The 20,502-nt window shown below is 36.0% G+C and overlaps 3 protein-coding genes and 1 pseudogene across 3 annotated transcripts; 3 read left to right on the forward strand and 1 right to left on the reverse strand.

Annotated features, from left to right (window-relative positions):
* The first annotated feature begins 5,571 nt into the window (after positions 1 to 5,571).
* Positions 5,572 to 7,596, forward strand: LOC140862122 (putative late blight resistance protein homolog R1A-3). The gene is made up of 5 exons (XM_073265128.1): positions 5,572 to 5,596; positions 5,931 to 6,146; positions 6,218 to 6,343; positions 6,604 to 7,220; positions 7,273 to 7,596. The coding sequence occupies exons 1-5, from the start codon at positions 5,572 to 5,574 to the stop codon at positions 7,594 to 7,596; spliced, it is 1,308 nt and encodes a 435-aa protein (XP_073121229.1).
* Positions 7,597 to 7,770: 174 nt separating this feature from the next.
* Positions 7,771 to 14,656, forward strand: LOC140866049 (uncharacterized; annotated as a pseudogene).
* LOC140862123 (putative late blight resistance protein homolog R1B-17) lies at positions 9,854 to 12,403 on the reverse strand. The gene has a single exon (XM_073265129.1). The coding sequence runs from the start codon at positions 12,401 to 12,403 to the stop codon at positions 9,854 to 9,856; it is 2,550 nt and encodes an 849-aa protein (XP_073121230.1).
* Positions 14,657 to 16,410: 1,754 nt separating the features above from the next.
* On the forward strand, positions 16,411 to 19,095 carry LOC140862124 (putative late blight resistance protein homolog R1A-3). The gene has a single exon (XM_073265130.1). The coding sequence runs from the start codon at positions 16,411 to 16,413 to the stop codon at positions 19,093 to 19,095; it is 2,685 nt and encodes an 894-aa protein (XP_073121231.1).
* The last annotated feature ends 1,407 nt before the right edge of the window (positions 19,096 to 20,502 follow it).

Consider the following 20,502-nt stretch of genomic DNA (forward strand, 5'->3'; position numbering starts at 1 on the left):
TTGTTATGAGATTGTTTCAAACACCTTGAACATGTATGAGTAAGACCCTTTCTTGTAGAAACACTGGTTTCCTCATCAACTTGTCTCCTTCTCATTCTCTGAGGTCTGCCCTTTTTGCTCTTATAAACAGGTGCATTAAGTGGTTGATACGGTGTTTTGCAGCAATCAAGTTCCCCTGGAACAGCATGTATCATGTGTGAGTACACCTTTAAATATTCATCCTTGCTGTAACAGTTGTGTACAAAATCCTCCAATCTCAACCTACTATGACCAATAGCAGTGCATGCATGAGAGCAGGGATAACCACATAACTGGAACATCCCACATGTACAAGTCTTCTTCAACAAATCAATCACGTGTTGTGTTAAAACTCCGTGTACTGACAAACACTGAACTTGATACTCATTTTCACCAGAATATATAGCAAAAAAGTTTCTGGAAAACTTCTGATTCTTGTTAATCCTTCTCAAAATGTTAGGGCATATCTGACCAATGTATTTCTCCGTACCAGTCTTCTTGACTTGAATTCTCTTCATCAACTTGTTTCTAATACACTCAAGCATTGTTATGATAGGCTTATCCCTTGCATCTATAATGAAACTATTGAATGACTCGGACAAATTATTGACTACACAGTCAGACAAACATCTTGAGGAAAAATGACTTCTAGCCCAATGAATTGCTGGAATTTTCTTCAGCCATTCATATGCTGTCTCTTGACCTTCATTTGACTTAGGATTCACTTGTTCAATTTTCTTCAGTAGCTCCTCAAACTGATTCTTGTTTCCTGTTGTAGCAGCCTTCCAAAATAAGTCTTTCAACTCTAAACTTTTGAATTTTTTTTTTGAAGTTTTGATACATATGTCTCAAGCAATATCTATGCTCACAATTAGGAACAAGTTCTCTCAATGCTTCTACTAATCCTTTCTGTCTATCTGAGATGAAAGTCCACCTATCTTCTCCTATTCCTCCTATATCTTCCAACAGAATTTGAAGAAACCAAGCCCAATTCTCTCTGTTCTCAACTTGCACTACTGCAAAAGCTATTGGCACCATATTATCATTTCCATCCCTACCAACAGCTGCCAATAGTTGTCCACCATGTGTTGTTTTCAAAAAACAACCATCTAGACCAATAATAGGCCTACAACCTGCTAAAAATGAGCATTTCATTGCATTCAAGCTAAAATAAAGCTTATCAAATGTTGGGGACTCAAAATCTTCCTTTCTTTGGAGAAAAAGAGAACTTCTTGGGTTAAAATTTCTCACTGTTTCACAATAATCCCACAGTCGATGGTACTGTAAACTGTTGATCCCTCGTAGATTCTGGACAGCAGCCTTCTTAACTCTAATCACTTTCCATTTGCTCACTTCAACTCCACATTTTGTCCTTATCGTGTTTTTGAGCTGGTCAATCTTAATGTCACAATTATCTCTAACAATCTTCTCAATTCTCCTACCCAAATACCTGTAATTTGCAAGCTTGTTCTCATTAATTCTAACACAATTATGCTGACCTGAGATTGTCTTGATTTGAAATATTGGTCCACCCATTACCAAAGACGCATGAATCCTCCAATTACAACCATTTTTGCACTCACCTGTTATCCTAGTCCTTTCATTTTTCTTCAAAACTAATTCGTAACCTTGTCTAACACTATGATCTCTCAAAACCTCCCTAAATTCTTGTGCGCTCTTGAATTTCATGCCCACAACTAGTGAAAAATTCTTCATATCTTGTCCATCTTTGAAAGTTGGATGCCTAGGCCCCTCTTCATCAGAGCCCTTCATACTAAGATCATCAACATCATCTTCATCTCCATCACTATACCATTCACACTCAGCTGTAGTTTCACTTTTCTTCCTCTTTTCACCTACTTTACTCTTCCCCCTCTTCTCATTTCTAATTTTTTTTTCCTTTGAAAAGCCATCACCCTCAGTACTCAAACTCTCAACGAATATATCTTCATCAGTGCTCGATTGAACATCATCCAAACCTCCTTTGGATGATGGATTTGAATAATTTTCATCACTTGAATCATCAAATTCGCTAGAATCTGAAATGTCATCATCTGCACCACTAACAACATTAGTAGGATCAGGGTCATGAGAGCTTGGTTTTTGAAAAGGAAGCGTTTGATGATAACTGTCAAAAATATCATCAAACAAGTGAAGGTCTTCATTCAAATGCTGGCCAGAAACATGAGCCTCACAATTAGTTTGGCCACTTTCATTCTCAAGCACTTGGTCAGAGGCAGGATTACATTCATTCTCAAGTACCTGGTCAGAGACTTGGATTTTAGGATCAATTTCATTCTCACTCACTTCACTAGAGGCTGTAACATCTTTTTTATATTCAATATAACCCACGGGATTAGGAGGTACAATGTTTCCTAATTCATCTAACACCATTTCTGGTTCTGGCATTGTCTCTTCAATCCATATGGTTACCAAGTCGGAATCCTTATACAACGAATACATATTCGACACATCCATATCTCCAAAAATATTCACCAAACCGTGTTCAATCACTACACCAGGAATTCTATAAAAAAAATTAACATTCAACTTTTTTCCACCACAAAGCTTGTACAGAGCATATAAATCCATAAAATTAAACCTGTCGAAGTTAACTTTTTTAAACTCGTGCTTAATCCCTCCAACATAAATTAATTTGGGGTATGTGCTCTTGGGATTAACTTGAAACGTACCTCCATGCCATACATCGAAATTAATTGAAAGATCCATACAGCGTGAAAGAAATAGAAATGGGAAATTGATTTGAAGAATAGGGTTTCTGCAAGAAAGTGGTCAAAGATCGCGAAGATTTGAAGAATAGGGTTTATGAAGGATTACGTTTAACAGTTGTGAGGGTATTATCATTTGAAGGGCAAAATAGTCTTCACCAAATTATATATAATTAAATAAACTAAAATATTAAGATGGGGCACGTGTGTAACTTGTTTAATAACATAGGGTGTATTTAGCTTATTTATTTTTCACGGGGGGTTTTCAGCTTTTTTGACGTTTCACAAGGGGTCAAAATGCAATTATCCCGAAGGGGATTGATAGATTACCGTTTCTCTCGTTCGTCTCTACTCTGTCTGCTTAGATCTGGTCTTCAAAAATCTACACTGGTTCTCGACTTCGATCCTTCTTCTACTAGGTTTATCAATTTTGGGGCTTCTATTTTCTGAAACAACAAGCTGCCACACCGTCTTTGATCCTTCTTCCACTAGGTTGGTCAATTTTGGGGCTTTTATTTTCTGAAATATCTGGAAACCCTTGTTTTCATTTATGCATATTTTAAGGTAAACGATTCAGATGTAGTACTTTATTTTCAAAATTTATTTAAAATAATTTTCTAACTACTCAGATTTCTGTTCAACATCTATTTTCCTTTCAAAAGATTTGAGACCAACGAATGTGAAATTAGTCAAACATTGTGGATACTTTGTGCCATCGTTGGTTTTCTTTCTCCGATTGCATTAAAGAATACTCTGACGTGTATTTGAATTTATGTTAGTGTGGCTTCATTTATTTATAACTATATTCATTATTAAACATCATTAGTTAATGATGAAGATTTGACAGTATAATATATAAGTAACTACATTCTTTTTTTAAAAAAAATAATTAGATTATGCTTTTGAACTCCTTAAATCTTTATATCTTTGTACTTTTGTATGGGTCACCTCAATCTAAGACTTAAAATGAAAATGAGCAAATTTCATATTGTAAAGATTTGATCTTGATTTCCTTGTGTTTTATTTTTCTGGATGTGTATAGTGGAACAGTGACCTTTCTCATTTAGGTTGCATGGAAATGCAGATTTAATCTTGATTGCTCTGTCATCGTTGTGGGTGTGCACAGTGGAAGAGGCTGTCTCTCTAATTGACTTTACATGTTTCTTTATAGTGTTTGAAAAATGGTGCTAAGTTGTTTCAAATATATTAAAAAAAAATAATTTTGACCACGTGTCTATGTTTTTTAACAACTTTGAATTCTGCATCTTTGTTTTGCATTTTGAAAGTTTTTGAGTAATGTAATTCACACAAAATTATGATCTTTTTAAACTTATGAAATGATTAGAATTTTTCTTATTACTTTATTTCTCCAGCGGACGAGGGTATTTTCTTCTGTTAAATTTATTTGGATGTCTAATTACCTACTTAAAAAATGTGTTCTCGTGTTTTGTTTTAGCAAAGGGCGATTATTATAAAAGTTGAGTTTTTCGACTCGGTCGTGACAGGTTCATTTATTGGCATTGTTCTAAAAATCCCTGCTTAGCGCTACTACCATATTTCGAATTCCAACACTCAATTTATTTTCTCGTTTCCTTGATTTCTTAGCTTATCATGAAAACTAATGCATTCCACGCCCTTTATCGTATTAGTGCTAACGAAGGAGTTTTAGCTTTCTAGAAAGGTGCTGGATGTACGGTGGTAAATGTTATGACACTTAACATGGGTATGCTTGCTTCTTATGATCAAATTGTGGAGTTCTTCAAGGACTCCCTTGGTATGGGTGAGGCTGCGGTGTTGTGCAAGATACTTTCTTGAATCACTACCTACTTCAGTAGTTTTAACTTCACTCCCTGACTTTGCATTATATTTCAGTTTGAAATCTTTTGTCCATTTTCTCTTCGTGAGTTTAAATTTGAAACTTTCCCACTTTTTTAAGATGCAAGTACTGTATTGGGATTCTTCGTACCATCCTGTAGCCTGCCATTTGATTACGTTAAATACCCAAATACAAAAAATGCAGCCAGATGCCACCGGGATATATCCATTCACTGGTTCTTTAGATTGTTCCATGAAAGCGCCAAAGCCAGTACACTTTTTTTTTCAGTCTACTGTGTTAGAATTGCCCCGCATGCCATTTTATAGTTTCTCTGCTTGTCCCTTCCTCTCTGAGTGTTTGTGTCTTTTTTTTCCCATTTGTGTCTTTTTCCCCCATTTCAGCTTGTTTTGATTCTTGATTGCGGCTTCACGCAGATGACATGGATATAGCTGAACCAAATCCAGGAATTCAAAAAATCTTCGAAGGTGCAAGTCAAAGCTGATATACAATAAATTCATCGGAGTGGTGTTTTGATCAAAATAATATCTCGAGATATTTTAGTTTATGGTTTTGGTCACTCACATCCCAGAGATTTATGGGTAAATTTTTACAGTAAGTAAATTTGATATTTTTATTTGGGATAAAGACAAATTTTATATTTCAATATAAAAGGAAGTTCAATAGAAATTATGAGAAGATAATATGTTCTTAAATTTTTTATTTATCATAACACATATTTTAATGATAATGTGTTCAGATTTCACCAAAAGTTGTACATTTATTTACAAATCTTTTATTAGACTTGTCTTATTACTCACGATTCAATTTGTCAAACATGGTTATCCGATTCGATCCAATCATGGTTTGCAAAAACAGGAACGGAACGGCCGAAACGGCCGAAACGGGAACGAAAGATGTCACGACAAAGTTCTAGGTTAAAACGGTTGTGTAATATAACACTGTTATATTTTTAAATATCGGCGATTTTGCAGATGTCGGGAACGGAAAATGGTTTTCGCGGTCGTCGCGGAATGTTTAATGTATTTTTTTCAATTTTTTTTAATTAAAAATATTTCAAATTATATAATTATTTTTATTTTTATTATTAAAATATCTTGCAACGCTAACTACGTTCATTCCGCGAAATGTCAATGGAATTGGAACGAACGTTTTTTGCGATCGCGATTGCGAACCATGGATCCAATACATGAAGATATATATTTTTTTATTTGAAAACATTTCTTCTCATACATTATATAAATCTGGGTATACACCTCATGAAATGAGGTGACCCGTACCTAGTATATATATATCAAACGTGGCTGATAGTTTTTGTTCATGTACGCCTCAAGAGCTACATTTTCTAGACGATGATAAAAGTTGGACTTTGTTTCATGACAAAGTGTTTGGAAAAGGATGTTGCCCTCCTGAGTTAGAGGAAGTGGGAAAGACAATTGTGAGAAATTGTAGAGGACTTCCTCTAGCCATTGTTGCCATCAGTGGACTTCTTGCAAAGTCCAGCCGAACGGTTGAATATTGGAAGTATGTTGCTGATAACACTAATGCGGCACTGAATATGGGAGGTGAGGGGGACTGTTTCAAGATTTTATCTTTAAGTTATAAGCATGTTTCCTTTATATGGCAATGTTTCCAGAAGACCGTAAGATTAGAATTTCAAAGCTCGTTCAACTATGGATGGCGGAGGGGATTCTTAAACCGATGAGATACAGAAGTTTGGAGGAAATTGGAGAGGATAATTTAAAAGATCTAACAGATTCAGGTCCATGATTACGGGTCTAGAAACAAAATCAAAACTTGCACCATCCATGATCTCTTAAGAGACCTTTGCCTCAAGGAAGCTCAAAAGGAAAATTTTCTGTGTAACTCCGATCCATAGCCTCAACCGTCATCCCAGAAGCATCAATAATATGCGTCGTGTTGTTATTCAGCGAAGCTCCAAAGGAGAAGAGTGTCAACAACGGGTCTTTGATGCCATGAATTTAGCATCATGTACCCGTTCATTGATATGTTGTAATTCAGAATACGAACCTATAAAGCTGCCTGTTTGTTTTAAACTGCTAAGTGTACTCTGCATAGATGGTACCTACTCCCACGAAGAAATTCTACGACTAGTTAACATGAGATGCATCCATTTTGAGACTCGATTGTTTCGACATCTGTTGAATAATTTAGAATCTCTAACCCTACTATGGAATCTGCAGACTGTTACCTTAGCGGGTACTTGGAGTATTACGCCAGTAAATCTACCGACTGAAATATGGGAAATGCCACAACTCAGGCATCTAAAAAAGGAAGACGGAGACTTTTATTTGCCTGATCCTCCGAGCACCAACGGCAAAAATGGCAGGGGAGATATTATTGTTCTGAAAAACCGGCAAACACTCTATATGATAAGGAATTTCAGGTGTACGGATGAGATCGTTCGTAGAATCCCAAACTTAAAAAAACTGGGAATTACTCGCAGGCGATTCTCCAGTGGCATTGGATGGGAGTATTATGACAATCTTGCCCATTTGAGTAATCTCGAATCACTTTACTTGGACAGTGTCCATAATGTACCGCAAAATCTCTGCTTTCCACGTTCGTTCAAGAAGTTGACTTTGCAAAACTGCCAAGTGCCTTGGGAAGATTTGACGGTAGTTGGGTCACTGCCTCATCTCGAAGTTCTCAATTTGTTGAAATATGCAGTCAAAGGGCGTGAATGGAATCCTGTGGAAGGAAGGACACTTCCTTGAATTGAAGTCATTGAGAATTGAACATTCACATGTTGCGGAGTGGATAGCAGACAGCTCTCACTTCCCAAGCCTTGAGAAACTGGAACTTGTGAATCTTACAGACTTGGAGGAAATCCCACTTGGTATTGGAGAAATACCAACACTTGGAACAATTTCATTAACGTACTGTTGTGATTCAGCGAATTCTTCTGCAGAGAAGATACAAGAGGAACAACAAAGCCTTGGAAATTACGACCTTCAGCTTCGTATACGTGGTGGTGCACGGGGTTTTCTGTGATGGCTCGATCCGAATTACTCAATTATTTGGTAAAAATTTAATAATAATTTCGAGGTTTGTTTGTTTGTTGTTGTTGTTTTTTTTTTGAAGCCAATTTCGAGGTATTGTTAGATATATGTATGTATTGGGAAATATATGATTGTAGACTGTATAACATATATAATTTTATATAATTTCACTTCCTCTTCACCATGTCGAAACTTTGAGCTCCGATTTACGCTGCCTGGCCGCTTGAAAAACTTTTTTTTGAGTATAGATTCGGAATCTTCTCGACGAGGGCTACCTTGCACTACCCATTTTTATTAGTTTTGAGAGCCGCCCGTCGAACCCATTTTGCGGCAGCCGTCTTTTCGCCGCCCCTTTTGCCGTCGCCTACCCTCGTTCAGCCTTGGGTGGGAGTTGTTTGGTCGTTTGGAGCTTGTTAGAAGGTATAATTCGAAAATTAGGGTTTTGTATTTGAGTCTTTTGGTTAATTCGAAATTATATGATTAATATATGTTTAATTGTTGGTTATAAGGGTTATATTTGAGTCGATTGGAGGGATCCATCAAATTTCTTATTTTTCTGGAATTTATTTCGAATTTTCAGAATATATACGAGGATTTTAGATTTTTTGAGTTGAATTATTGGATATTTGGGTATTGGAATACCTTACAATTTGTATATAATAGTTCTGGAATTTATGGGATTTTTTGCGGAAATTTCAGAATTATGATTGGCGTATTTTCGACCTAGAATTGTATATTTAAATTGTTTGGAAGTTGTATGTATTGAATGTTGACTGGAAATGATAATTGCCAGTGGAGCCCAGTGCCCAGTGAGTGAATCGAGTTGTCTTCATCGAGTTCCCAGATGCTATGATGTTATTTTGTAGTCTTTTTATTTCCCGGGGATATGCCCCGTGCACATATATCGATATTTTTATGATGTTTGAAACTTGTTTGTTGGTGTGTTTAAGTCTTCCCAGCTTGCATGTGCTTAGTACTGTTTCCGAGTAAATTATTGTTCTTTGAGTTGTTGATTTCCCCGGGTTTGTCCTAGTTCATGTCGAATTTTCGGTAGACCCTAAAACAAATTTTTAATTCGTTTTTGCTGTTTACACTAATTAATCTTGACTGGATGCTAATTAAATATAAATCTGGGCGCTCACATTCTCTTTCTTACTTTTTGTCTAAAACAAAACCTTGGCCCCCAAGTGTTCATTGTTCTAGGTTCTAACTCATATGCCGATGTTGAGTGGGCTGAGCCAACAGTGAAACCATAATCATTAGTGTTGTGGTTAAATTAGCGTAGGATCCAACTCGAACATTAAAATTGTTTTCACGTAATACTTGGTTCGTTTACATCTTTATTCATATATTCCATCGTTTATCTTCTGTCCTGCGTCTGAGCAACAACATCCTTTAATTTGTTGATCATGAACGTTAATTTCATATATAATTATATTTAAATATTAATTATTATAATTTTATCATATGTTTTGAATTATCAACGACATTACCCATTTGAAATTGAGTAAATGCTCTAAATTATATTCATCCATCTCTTTCTGTTATCATCTATAGACCAATATATGTACCCAAGGTGTCAATTTTTTTTCTAAAGTGTTTGATTTTATTTTTTGCTCATGACATATTCATGTTTTTAAACTATAGACTCTCGAATTAACATATGTTATTATTTTAATACGAATATCATTTTTAATCCAATTATACAACTAATTGACCAAAAAAATAAGCCATGTAACGTGCGAAACACGTGCTCTTGATGTATAACGTCGTACCGAATGTAATGAAACTGAGAAACCTGATTTGCAGACAATCACCATAATGTGGAAAGGAAAATGCCCAACAAATAAGTTTGTTGATAGTAAAATGAAATATGATTATCATCCATTTAATTATTGCAACACCCCACAAAGATTAGCTACAAACTCTGCCTGAATGAATGTCTCTCATCTACAGAAATATCTACCCATATCAAATTTATGATCAAAGCAGCTTATTTTTTATCATAAAAGGAACCATTAAGTTTGCGAAATTTGCCTCCAGTTATAATCGAAGGTGATTCCGCAGCAAGCAGTGGTAAAGTAAATAAATGAAAGATTTATGCTTTCAGATCATGCAGCAAACATAGTTCAAGAATTTCTCCGACTTCTAGAAAAGTGATTCAAGATCACGTCAATGGACAAGTTTGTTAACTTCATGGGAATGCCATCCTCGGAATGCCTGTAATTAATCATCAATTTGATTCAAAATTACTCATTGCACCCACCATATCCTAGTCCAAGATTTAAAGCACGAACACGAAGGTCATAATTTCCAAGGTTTTGTTGTTCCTCTTCCATCTTCTTTGCAGAAGAATTGGCTGAATCACTACACTCTATCAATGAAATCAATCGAAGTGTTGGTATTTCTCCGATACCATATGGGATTTCCTTCAAGTCTCCAAGAAACCCAAGTAGAAGAATCTCAAGGCATGGGAAGTGAGAGCTGTCTGCTATCCACTCCACAACATCTGAATATTCAATTTGTAAGGACTTCAATTCAAGGAATTGTCCTTCCAAAGGATTCCATTCACGCCCTTTAACTGCTTCATCCAACAAATTGAGAACTTCAAGATGAGGCAGTGAGCCAACCACCGTCAGATCTTCCCAACACACTCCGCACTTTCTCAAGGTCAACTTCTTGAGCGAATGTGGAAACTGGAGATTTTCCAAACTCAACTTCTTGTCACAGTTTAAGGATAGCGATACGAGATTGCGGAGATGGAAAAGATTGTAAACTTCAAAGTAATCCCATCCAAGGCCACTAGGGAATAGCCTGTAAGTAATTCCCAGTCTTTTTAAGTTTGGGACTCTACAAAGAACCTCGTCTGTACACCTAAAATTCCTTATCTTATAGACTGATTGCAGGTTTTTCATAACGACAATATTTCCCCCGCCATTTTCGCTGTTGGTGCTCGGAGGATCAGGCAAATAAAAGTCTCCATCTTCCACTTTAAGATGCCTGAGTTGTGGCATTCCCCATATTTCAGACGGTAGATTTATCCCACTCAAACTGTAACCGGTAATGTTAATGGTCTGCAAATTCCATAATGTGGACAGTGATTCTAACATATTCAACAGATTCTCAAACATAAGACAACTGAAATCAACGTATCTAGATTTAATTAATCTCACAATTTCTTCATCAGAGATTTTCAGTACTTTCAGCAGTGACATTGATTTTAAGTCCTCTCGGTCACAGCTTCGTTGAATATTAAGCCGACGCTCCCTATCGATGACTCTGCTATGATAATTGAGGCTATGGAACTTAGTCACACAAAGAAATTTCTCCTTTTGAGCTTCCCTGAGGCATAGGTCACTTACGAGATCATGGATGGTGCAACTTTTGATTTTGTTACTAGACCCGTAACGACGAACCTGAATGAGATTTCTATCTACTAGATCTTTTAAATTATCCTCTGCAACTTCCTCCAAACTTCTAGAGATTATCGGTTTAAGAATTCCCTCCGCTACCCATAGTTTAACAAGCCTGGAAATTCCAATCGGACGATCTTCAGGAAATATCGCCATGTACAGGAAACATGGTTTTAGATGAACAGGTAAGTGCTTGTAACTTAGATATAATATCTCAAGACAGAGCCCATCACCTCCCATATTTAACGCCGCATATGTATCATTAGCAACATAATCCCAATATTCAAGTGTTGGACTAGACTTTGCAAGAAGTCCACTAATAGCAACAATGGCTAGAGGTAGTCCTCTACAATTTCTAACAATTGTATTTCCTACTTCCTCCAAGTGAGGAGGGCAGCTCTCTTTTCCAAACACCTTGTCACAAAACAAAGCCCAACTTTGATCATGGTCTAGAAAATGTAGTTGATGCGGGGTACACGAGCGAAAATGATCAGCCACATTTGATAGTCTCGTGGTGACCATGACTCGACAGCCATTGTTATTATCTGGAAAAAACCTCTTTATGCCATCCCAAGCCTCGATACTCCACATGTCATCCATTACAATCAAATATCTTCTATCAAACAAACTTCTATGTAGGCATAATCCTAATTCAGCAGCATTCTTTTGAGTATTTTCCTCACCTTCTCCTGCAAAAACTCCAATCTCTTTTAATAGGCCAAAAAGTGTTTCTTGCACACTATACTGTTGCGATATGGTAACCCAAGCTTTAAGATCAAAGTGCTGCACAATCAATGGATTGTCGAAAACATTTTTCGCGAGGGTAGTCTTGCCGCTGCCACCCATCCCAACGATGGGGAGAATATGGAGATTTGATTCGTTCTCAGTGAGTGTGTCCATTATTTGAATCAAATCGTCATGAAATCCCACCATAGTATTCTTGCTATGGGAAGCACCTCGTAGGAAAGCACCAGCAGTCGCATGTTTTCTTGGCTGCTGCCCGAATTTATTCCCTTCAGTTTCCTTAATCTTCATCACATCTTTCTTCATCGAAGCAATTTCTTCTATCACTTTATGCAAATCTTGACAGAACAGAGTGGAGCTCCTCTCACTTGCGGCTGCAGAATCTTCGAGAATTTGATCCACCACACGACCTTCGATGATATCTTGTGCTGCATATGCTGATGTTGCGATTTTTTCCTCAAATGCCCGAATCTCGTCCCCCCTGATCAGAGAAAAATCTTCAAGAAAATCTTGCAGGAAAGTGATATTTTGAAGCAGAGAATGGATCTGGGCTTTGTCAAGAACAGCCATTTGGCGCGGCGGGTGTTGCAGTAAGTGGTCAAGAACATGTCCGAGAGAGAGAAGAGATGCAAAAGCTGCCATTGCCGATATCTGATTTCTCAGTGCCCAAAATCAAATATGTGATTTCTTCATATTTGCTGGCATCCACTTTGCATCATCGTTGTTCGAGATCGAGCAGCAGCTCAGTAATATTTAATTCCCGTTTGGGCGATAGTCTATGCCGCCCTTCGGGGCAGTGCCCGAAGGGCAATCTGACGGTCCCGGGCTCCTTTGCACATCAAATGACAATCTGACGGTCCCGGGCTCCTTTGCACATCAAATTCCTTCGGGCACTGCCCCCGAAGGGCAGCATAGACTATCGCCTCCAGCAATGGTTCCCCATCAGCGGCTTAAAAGTCGAAATAATTTCTGACATTCGGGAGTAATATATTTGGTTTCTTCTAAAAAAAAAAAAAAAAAACTTATTTCGAAACTGTTGAGACTCACATGTATTGAGCAAACTTTTGTCTCTCTCCGCCGCACCATCTTTTCACTTTATCCTTCATCATTTCGAAACTTTGAGCTCCGATTTAAGCTGCCTCGCCGCTTGAAAATCTTATTTGAGCATTGATGCGGAATCCTGTCGACTAGGGATACCTTTCACTACCCATTTTTCTTAGTTTTGAGAGCCGCCCGTCGACCCCATTTTGCGGCAGCCGTCTTTTCGCCGCCCATTTTGCCTTCGCCGACCGTTGTTCAGCCTTGGGTCGAAGTTGTTTGGTAGTTTGGAGTTTGTTTTCATATATAATTCGAAAATTAGGGTTTCGTATTTGGGGCTTTTGGTTAATTCGAAATCATATGATTGATATATGTTTAAATGTTGATTAAGGTGCTATATTTGAGCGGATTGGAGGTATCAATCGAGTTTCTTATTTTTCTGGAATTTATTTCGAATTTTCAGAATATATATGAGGATTTTAGAATTTTTGAGTTGAATTATTGGATATTTAGGTATTGGAATGCCTTAAAATTTGTATATAATAGTTCTGAAATTTATGGTCAATTTTCAGAAATTTCAGAATTATGATTGAGGTATTTTTTATCAAAGGATTTTATATTTGAATTGTTTGGAAGTTATATGTACTGAATGTTGACTGGAAATGATAATTGCCGGTGGAGCCCAGTGATCAGGGCCCTAACATTCTCTTTATTACACTTTGTCCAAAACCAAAGCTTGGCTCCAAGTGTTCAATGTTCTAGGTTCTAACTCGTATGTCTATGTTGAGTGGGCTGAGCCAACAGTGAAACCATGATCATTAGTGTTGTGGTTAAATGAGACTTCGATCCAGGTTAACCTATTGAATTGCGAGAACAAAGTAAATTCAATCAATTTTGTTCCATGTACATCCATTTTCTTTGTTGATTAAATATTTATCCCAGGCAATTATAGTGTGTGTAGGTTGATCGTTCATTCATTACTCGAATCCGTGTTTTGTACCTGGATCATCATATTGGTGGATATTTCTAACTGATTTTCTTTGTTCTTATAGAGTGAAGTTTTGGATCCAATCACTGGTCAGTCATGCTACTTAGAACCAAGTTCAGCCAGAAAACCCACTATGAAACTATGGGTGTGAAGGAAGATGCTAGCTATGAAGAAATCCGTAAAACTTACCGAACGACCATCATCAACTGTCATCCTGATAAACAACTACAGATGACCTCAGAAACATCCAATCACAAACATGGATCTGAAAATGAGTTTTTATAGGTGCAAAGAGCATGGGAGATCCTCAGTGATCCAAGATCTCGTGCACTTTATGACAGTCATCTGCAAATACTGAGACAGAATTCTGCAACAACTGATGATCTCAGGTTACAGGACATGACTGTTGAAGATGCTGGTGATTGTTTTGAATTCTCCTACCATTGCAGGTGCGGTGATTGTTTCTTGGTCGATTCTTTGGAGTTGGAAGAAATGGGACTTACATTTTTTAGGAATGATAGTAAAATATCCTTACAGACACTAGGATCTTTACCAGCATCAATTGTTCTTCCATGTGGATCTTGCTCTACTAAAATTTTGTTATACATCGATACAGAGGTTACACTGCAGGTTTAGTCGAAATTTGATTATTTCCTATTTCAATCGTCTCATTATCACGTAATTTATGATATGTTCCTTAATCCCTTGGAAGATGAAGAACGATTTGGTTTCCTTGTGGGCCGAAAAGACAATGAAGAGAGAGTAAACTCAGTATGTAGTCATATTATTGTAAAAGTTTTCTTTTAGATATAGTGTGGTGGGTCAATTTCGTCGATGATTGAACCTTGCCAAGCTTTCCATTACATTGGCATCTCTTTGTCATAACATTGGCCACATTCTTGAGCATGCCATGTAGAGCATTTATATGTTGCACTGATTGTTCCTTAAATCAATCTCCAAATTTGAGTCATGTCTGTGGATATAGTTGTTGAAGGTTATCTTTTATACTCTTTTTTTTTTTTCTCTTTTTGCTATTGCGTTTCTAAGTGGAGAGAAAAATTATTCTTTCTTTTTGTTTTTTAATTTAAAAGTTAATTAAAAGTGTTAAAAAAGTTTATTTAAAGGTGAGTTTTGAAAATGAAAGAGTAGAAACCAATAATCATTTCTATAATATTTATTTTCCTCAAAACAAAGGGAGTTGATCATCTTTTTAAAAATTACCTCATAAAAAATCATACATTATCTCTATCATGCTCGGATATTCTCCTTGAGAAATCACCTCGAAATCATTCTCTGGAAATCATTAAAACTACGTCCGTCGCAAGTAGATAATTAAAATCCTTTATTAAATTTTAGTCAAAATAAATTGGTTAAAAAATAAATTAATTATCATGTGATTTATGAGATCATTTAAAAAATTTTGGGCGTTACATAAGTTAAGTTTAAATTTAAGATTTATTGCATTGTAAATAATAAATTATAATCGAAATTCATAAATTTAAAATTCATGAATTCAAATGCAATTTACGTATGAATTTAAGATTTAATCTATTATAACCTCGCAAGAAAGTTTTCGGACATCCGTCAATTGTGCAGCACTTTGATTTTCATGCTTGGGGTTAGTGTGCACGAAATACTTTAGGCCGATTAAAAGCCGATTAAAAGATGTAGGCCGATTAAAAGATGTCGGAGTTCTGGAAAGGGAAAGTGAATAAATTACTGTAGCTAAAAGTGTCAAAACAGATTATAAGTAGTGTTGGTCGAACCACAAACCGCGCACAACCAACCATTAGGCGGGGCTACCTGGGTCAGACTGTTTTCTAAGAAGGTTGAAAAAACATCAATCAAACCCATCTATTTTATGTGAGGTGGATGGAAAGGGACAACCAGGGGACAGACCGACCCCGCTTACGGATCAACCCAACAAACCCAATTCATTTTGATAATTCTAGAAATTAACTTAAAGAATGATGGTGAATTTGGATCTTGTCTACACAGAAATTTGAAAACCAAATGAAATGTATTAAATAATATTTTAAATTATTTGAATTTTTATTCATGTTTTGTCATTTTTTTTAAAATGGGTTTTCATATAATATTTTTTTGGAAAGTCAAGGATATTAATGTAATTTTTCTCATTTGGAAAGAATATTGGTTAAAAATAATTATTAATAACAACTTTTATTTGTAATAAATTATAAGTTTAAAAGTTTAAATTATGTAAATATGTATGAGCTTTGTGAGTTAATAATATGCGGTGTCATAAAAAAAATAAGTAAACATAAAATTTATAAAATTATAAGTATAATCAAATGCTCATCATAGCTAATATACATAACACAGCTTTAGAGTATGCGCCCTGAATCGTCGGACTCAGCTCAACTACTGCTCAAGTACGACATGCCCTTGAACAAACCTTTTAAGAATCTTATCATGTTGTAATAATTTAATCTTAAAAAAATTATCGTGAGGTGTCAAATACTACAAGCCTTTCATAATTATTTTTCGACAAGCTGGTGGCCACTTTCCATGTTTTTTTTTTATAGCATCTTTTGATGTTTTGAACTTTTTGGTAACGCTGATACACAAATCATGGTTTGATTTTGGGCACTGAGAAACAACAATGGCAGCAGCTTATGCATCTCTTCTGTCCCTCGGACATATTCTTGACCAGTTACTGCAACACCCACCGCGCCAAATGGCTGTTCTTCACAAAGCCCAGATCCATTCTTTGCTTCAAATTATCACTTTCCTGCAAGATTTTCTTGAAGAATATTCGCTGACAAGTTGGGTCGAGATTCAGGCATTGGAGGAAAAAATATCAAGATCAGCATATGCAGCAGAAGATATCATCGAAAGCCGTGTGGTGGATCAAATTCTTGCAATTTCTAAAGCCCAAAGGAGAGGGATATTTACTCATTTCAACCTTTTTTCAAAGAAAACATTGAGGAGCTCCACTGAGTTCAGTCAAGATTTAGATAAAGTAATAGAAGAATTCGATTCTATGAAGAAAGATGTGATGAAGATCAAGGAAATTCAAGGGAAAAAAGTCGTGCAGCAGCCAACAAAAGATGCGACTTCTGGTTCTTTCGTACGAGGTACATCCAGAAGCAAGAATACTATGGTGGGATTTGATGAAGATTTGATTCAATTAATGGAGATGCTCACTGGGGACGAATCAAATCTCCAAATTCTCCCCCTCGTCGGGATGGGTGGCATCGGCAAGACTACCCTCGCCAAAAATGTTTTCGACAATCCACTTATTGTGCAGCACTTTGATCGTCGTGCTTTGGTTACAATATCTCAACAATACAGTGTCCATGAAATCCTTGTAGGCCTATTAAAAAATATTGGATTTCTTGCAGGAGGAGATGAAGAAATCACTCGAGATGATGATGATGATGAATTAGGATTACGTATGCATAGAAGTTTGTTTGATAGAAGATATTTCATTGTTATGGATGACATGTGGACTATCGAGGTTTGGGATGGCATAAAGAGGTTTTTTCCGGATAATAACAATGGTAGTCGAGTCATGGTCACTACGAGACTAACAAATGTGGCCGATGATTTTCGCTCGTGTGCACCTCATCAACTACATTTTCTAGACGGAGATCAAAGTTGGGCTTTGTTTTGTGACAAGGTGTTTGGAAAAGAAAGTTGCCCTCCTGAGTTGGAAGAAGCAGGGAAGACAATTGTGAGAAATTGTAGAGGGCTTCCCCTCGCCATTGTTGCGATTGGTGGACTTCTTGCAAAGTCTAGTCGAACGTTTGAATACTGGGATTATGTTGCTAATGATACATATGCGGCGTTAAATATGGGAGGTGATGAGATCTGTTTTGACATATTATCTTTAAGTTATAAGTTCTTACCTATTCATCTAAAACCATGTTTCCTTTATTTGTCGATATTTCCGGAAGACTGTGAGATTAGAATTTCAAGGCTTGTTAAACTATGGGTAGCAGAGGGGATTCTTAAACCGATGGGATCCAGAAATTTGGAGGAAATTGCAGAGGAAAATTTAAAAGATTTGATAGATAGAAATCTGATTCAGGTTAATGATTATGGGTCTAGAAAGAAAATCAAAACTTGCACCATCCATGATCTCTTAAGAGACCTATGCCTCAGGGAAGCTCGAAAGGAGAAATTTCTGTGTGTCTCTATGATCCATAGCCTAAACAGTCATCCCAGAAGCATCAATAATCAGCGGCGGCTTATTATTCAGCGAAGCTCCGATGAAGAGGAACTTCAACAACAGGTCTTTGATGCAATGAATTCGGTATCATCTACCCGTTCATTAATATGTTGTGAATTGAAGTCCACATCTATAAAGCTGTCTGTTTGTTTTAGACTGCTAAGAGTACTCTGCATCAATGGTATCTATTCCTGCAAAGAAATTCAACAACTAGTTAACTCGAGATACATTGATTTCAAGGCTCCATCTTATCCAAATATGTCGAATACTTTAGAATCTCTATCCCTACTATGGAATCTGCAGACTATTACCATCGGTGGTTCTGCAAGTGCGTGGCCAATGAATCTACCAGGTGAAATATGGGAAATGCCACAACTCAGGCATCTAGAAATGGAAGGAGAGTTTCATTTGCCTGATCCTCCGAGCAAAAAGGGCAGGCGAGATATTATCGTTCTGAAAAACCTGCAAACACTCTATCAGATAAGCAATTTCAGCTGTACCGATGAGGTGGTTCATAGAATCCCAAACTTGAGAAAACTGGGAACTACTTACTTGGGGGAATTTACCAGGGATTACGGTGAAAATGTTTACAATATTTCCAAGTTACATAATCTGGAATCACTTGTCTTGGATAGTTACGTGAATGTGGTGCAAATCAGATTGCCACAATCGCTCAAGAAGTTGACTTTGGAAAGGTGCAGAGTGTGTTGGGAAGATTTGAAGGTGGCTGGCTCATTGCCTCATCTTGAAGTTCTCAACTTGCGGTATAATTCAGTCCTAGGGCCGTGTGAATGGAATCCTGTGGAAGGAGAATTTCTTGAATTGAAGTGCTTACGAATTGATGATACAGAGCTTGTGGAGTGGACAGCAGACAGCTTTCACTTCCCTCGCCTGGAGAAACTTCAACTCGGGTTTCTTAGACGCTTAAAGGAAATCCCATTTGGTATCGGAGAAATACAAACACTTCGATCCATTTCATTAGCAGTCTGTAGTGAATCAGCCAATTCTTCTGCACAGAAGATACAAGAGGAACAACGAAACCTTGGAAATTATGATCTTCAGCTTCGTATTCTTAAAAGGGGCGGCGGTGAGTTTTCACATACAGTAGTGTAATCTATTATAAATACTAGTATAATCGCACACACGTATTGCGTGTATATAAAACCATATAATATTTAATATTGTATGTTACATACAAATGTTATTTTTTAATCATATTTAAATATAGTCGAGAAAACAGTGGTAATCCTCTGTTACAACAGCGCTTTGTGTCGGCATTATGTGAGCAAAAACGCCTTTATAATGGAGAATCGGATGTTTTTATAAGAACGGGTCGGTTTTTCAGGAGAAATCGAAGAGAAACGGCTTCCCTAATTTTTTCCCTCTACGATATATATGTATGTTTTGAGGATAGGGGACGAGAGAGATTGGACGGTTAAGTGATAGAATGGATTGGGTCAATTTGTTTGAATCAATGGGCGAGTGAACAGTTCTCTTTTTTCTTATATTATTTTATGGTTTATATCAAAGTTTATTGTATTATTATTTATAAAATATGAGTTATTATTTAGAAAATAATTAGAGATCAATTTGAGTATTTCATGTATATTTCATTTTTTAAATGTATATAATATTATATTTTATTTAATAAATAATTGAAATAATTCTATTTTATTTCAATTTTTTTAGTTCCCGGTTATAGTATTAGAAGAAATTTACGTTCACAAATTTTACTCAACTAATGTGTAGGTTTATTTATGGCTAATTGCATTCACACCCCATATGAAAAGTCTAAAAGACATAAAACTCTCTAAGAAATATTAAGGGAAAATTGCGTATATTACCCTTGTGAAATCCCGGGTTTGCTGATAACCCCGTATGAAAGTTTTTTTAAGCTAATAACCCCCTGTGATTCTATATATGTATCATGAGAAAATAACACCAAATACCCCGTGAAATTATCAAAGAGCTAATAACCCTCTGTGTAATGGATTTGAGCAAATGAACTCATGTGTTATATTTTTTTTAGCTCACTCTCCCTAAAATATATATTTTTTGTCTAAAATATATATTAAAAAACAAAAAATACCTCAATTTAAAAATAATACTCTATCATTTTGTCAATTGATATATTATATATTTTCATCTATTAAATTTGTTGTGCAAGGATTTATTCATTTATTTTTATCACTTAAAATCGTACAAATATTAATCGATTTAATTGAATTCTTATGTTATGAATATATTATATTATCTTATATTAGCTACATAAAAAAATTATGATTATTTAAAAAAAACTAAAATGATATATAAAAAATTTCACCGAAAAAATAATATTTTGTCGAAACATAATTTTTAGATAATTTAAAAATAATAACACAAAAAATAGATGTTTGATAATTTTTTTTCACTAAAAAATATATTTAATCTATTTTACCTATGAAAATGAATAAAAATAAAAAGTTTTTCATTGTGAATTTTTTTTATCCTACACTCAAATTATTTGTGAAAATTAAATGC

This window comes from Henckelia pumila, chromosome 4 (genome assembly GCF_033568475.1).
Source record: "Henckelia pumila isolate YLH828 chromosome 4, ASM3356847v2, whole genome shotgun sequence".
NCBI lineage: Eukaryota > Viridiplantae > Streptophyta > Magnoliopsida > Lamiales > Gesneriaceae > Henckelia > Henckelia pumila.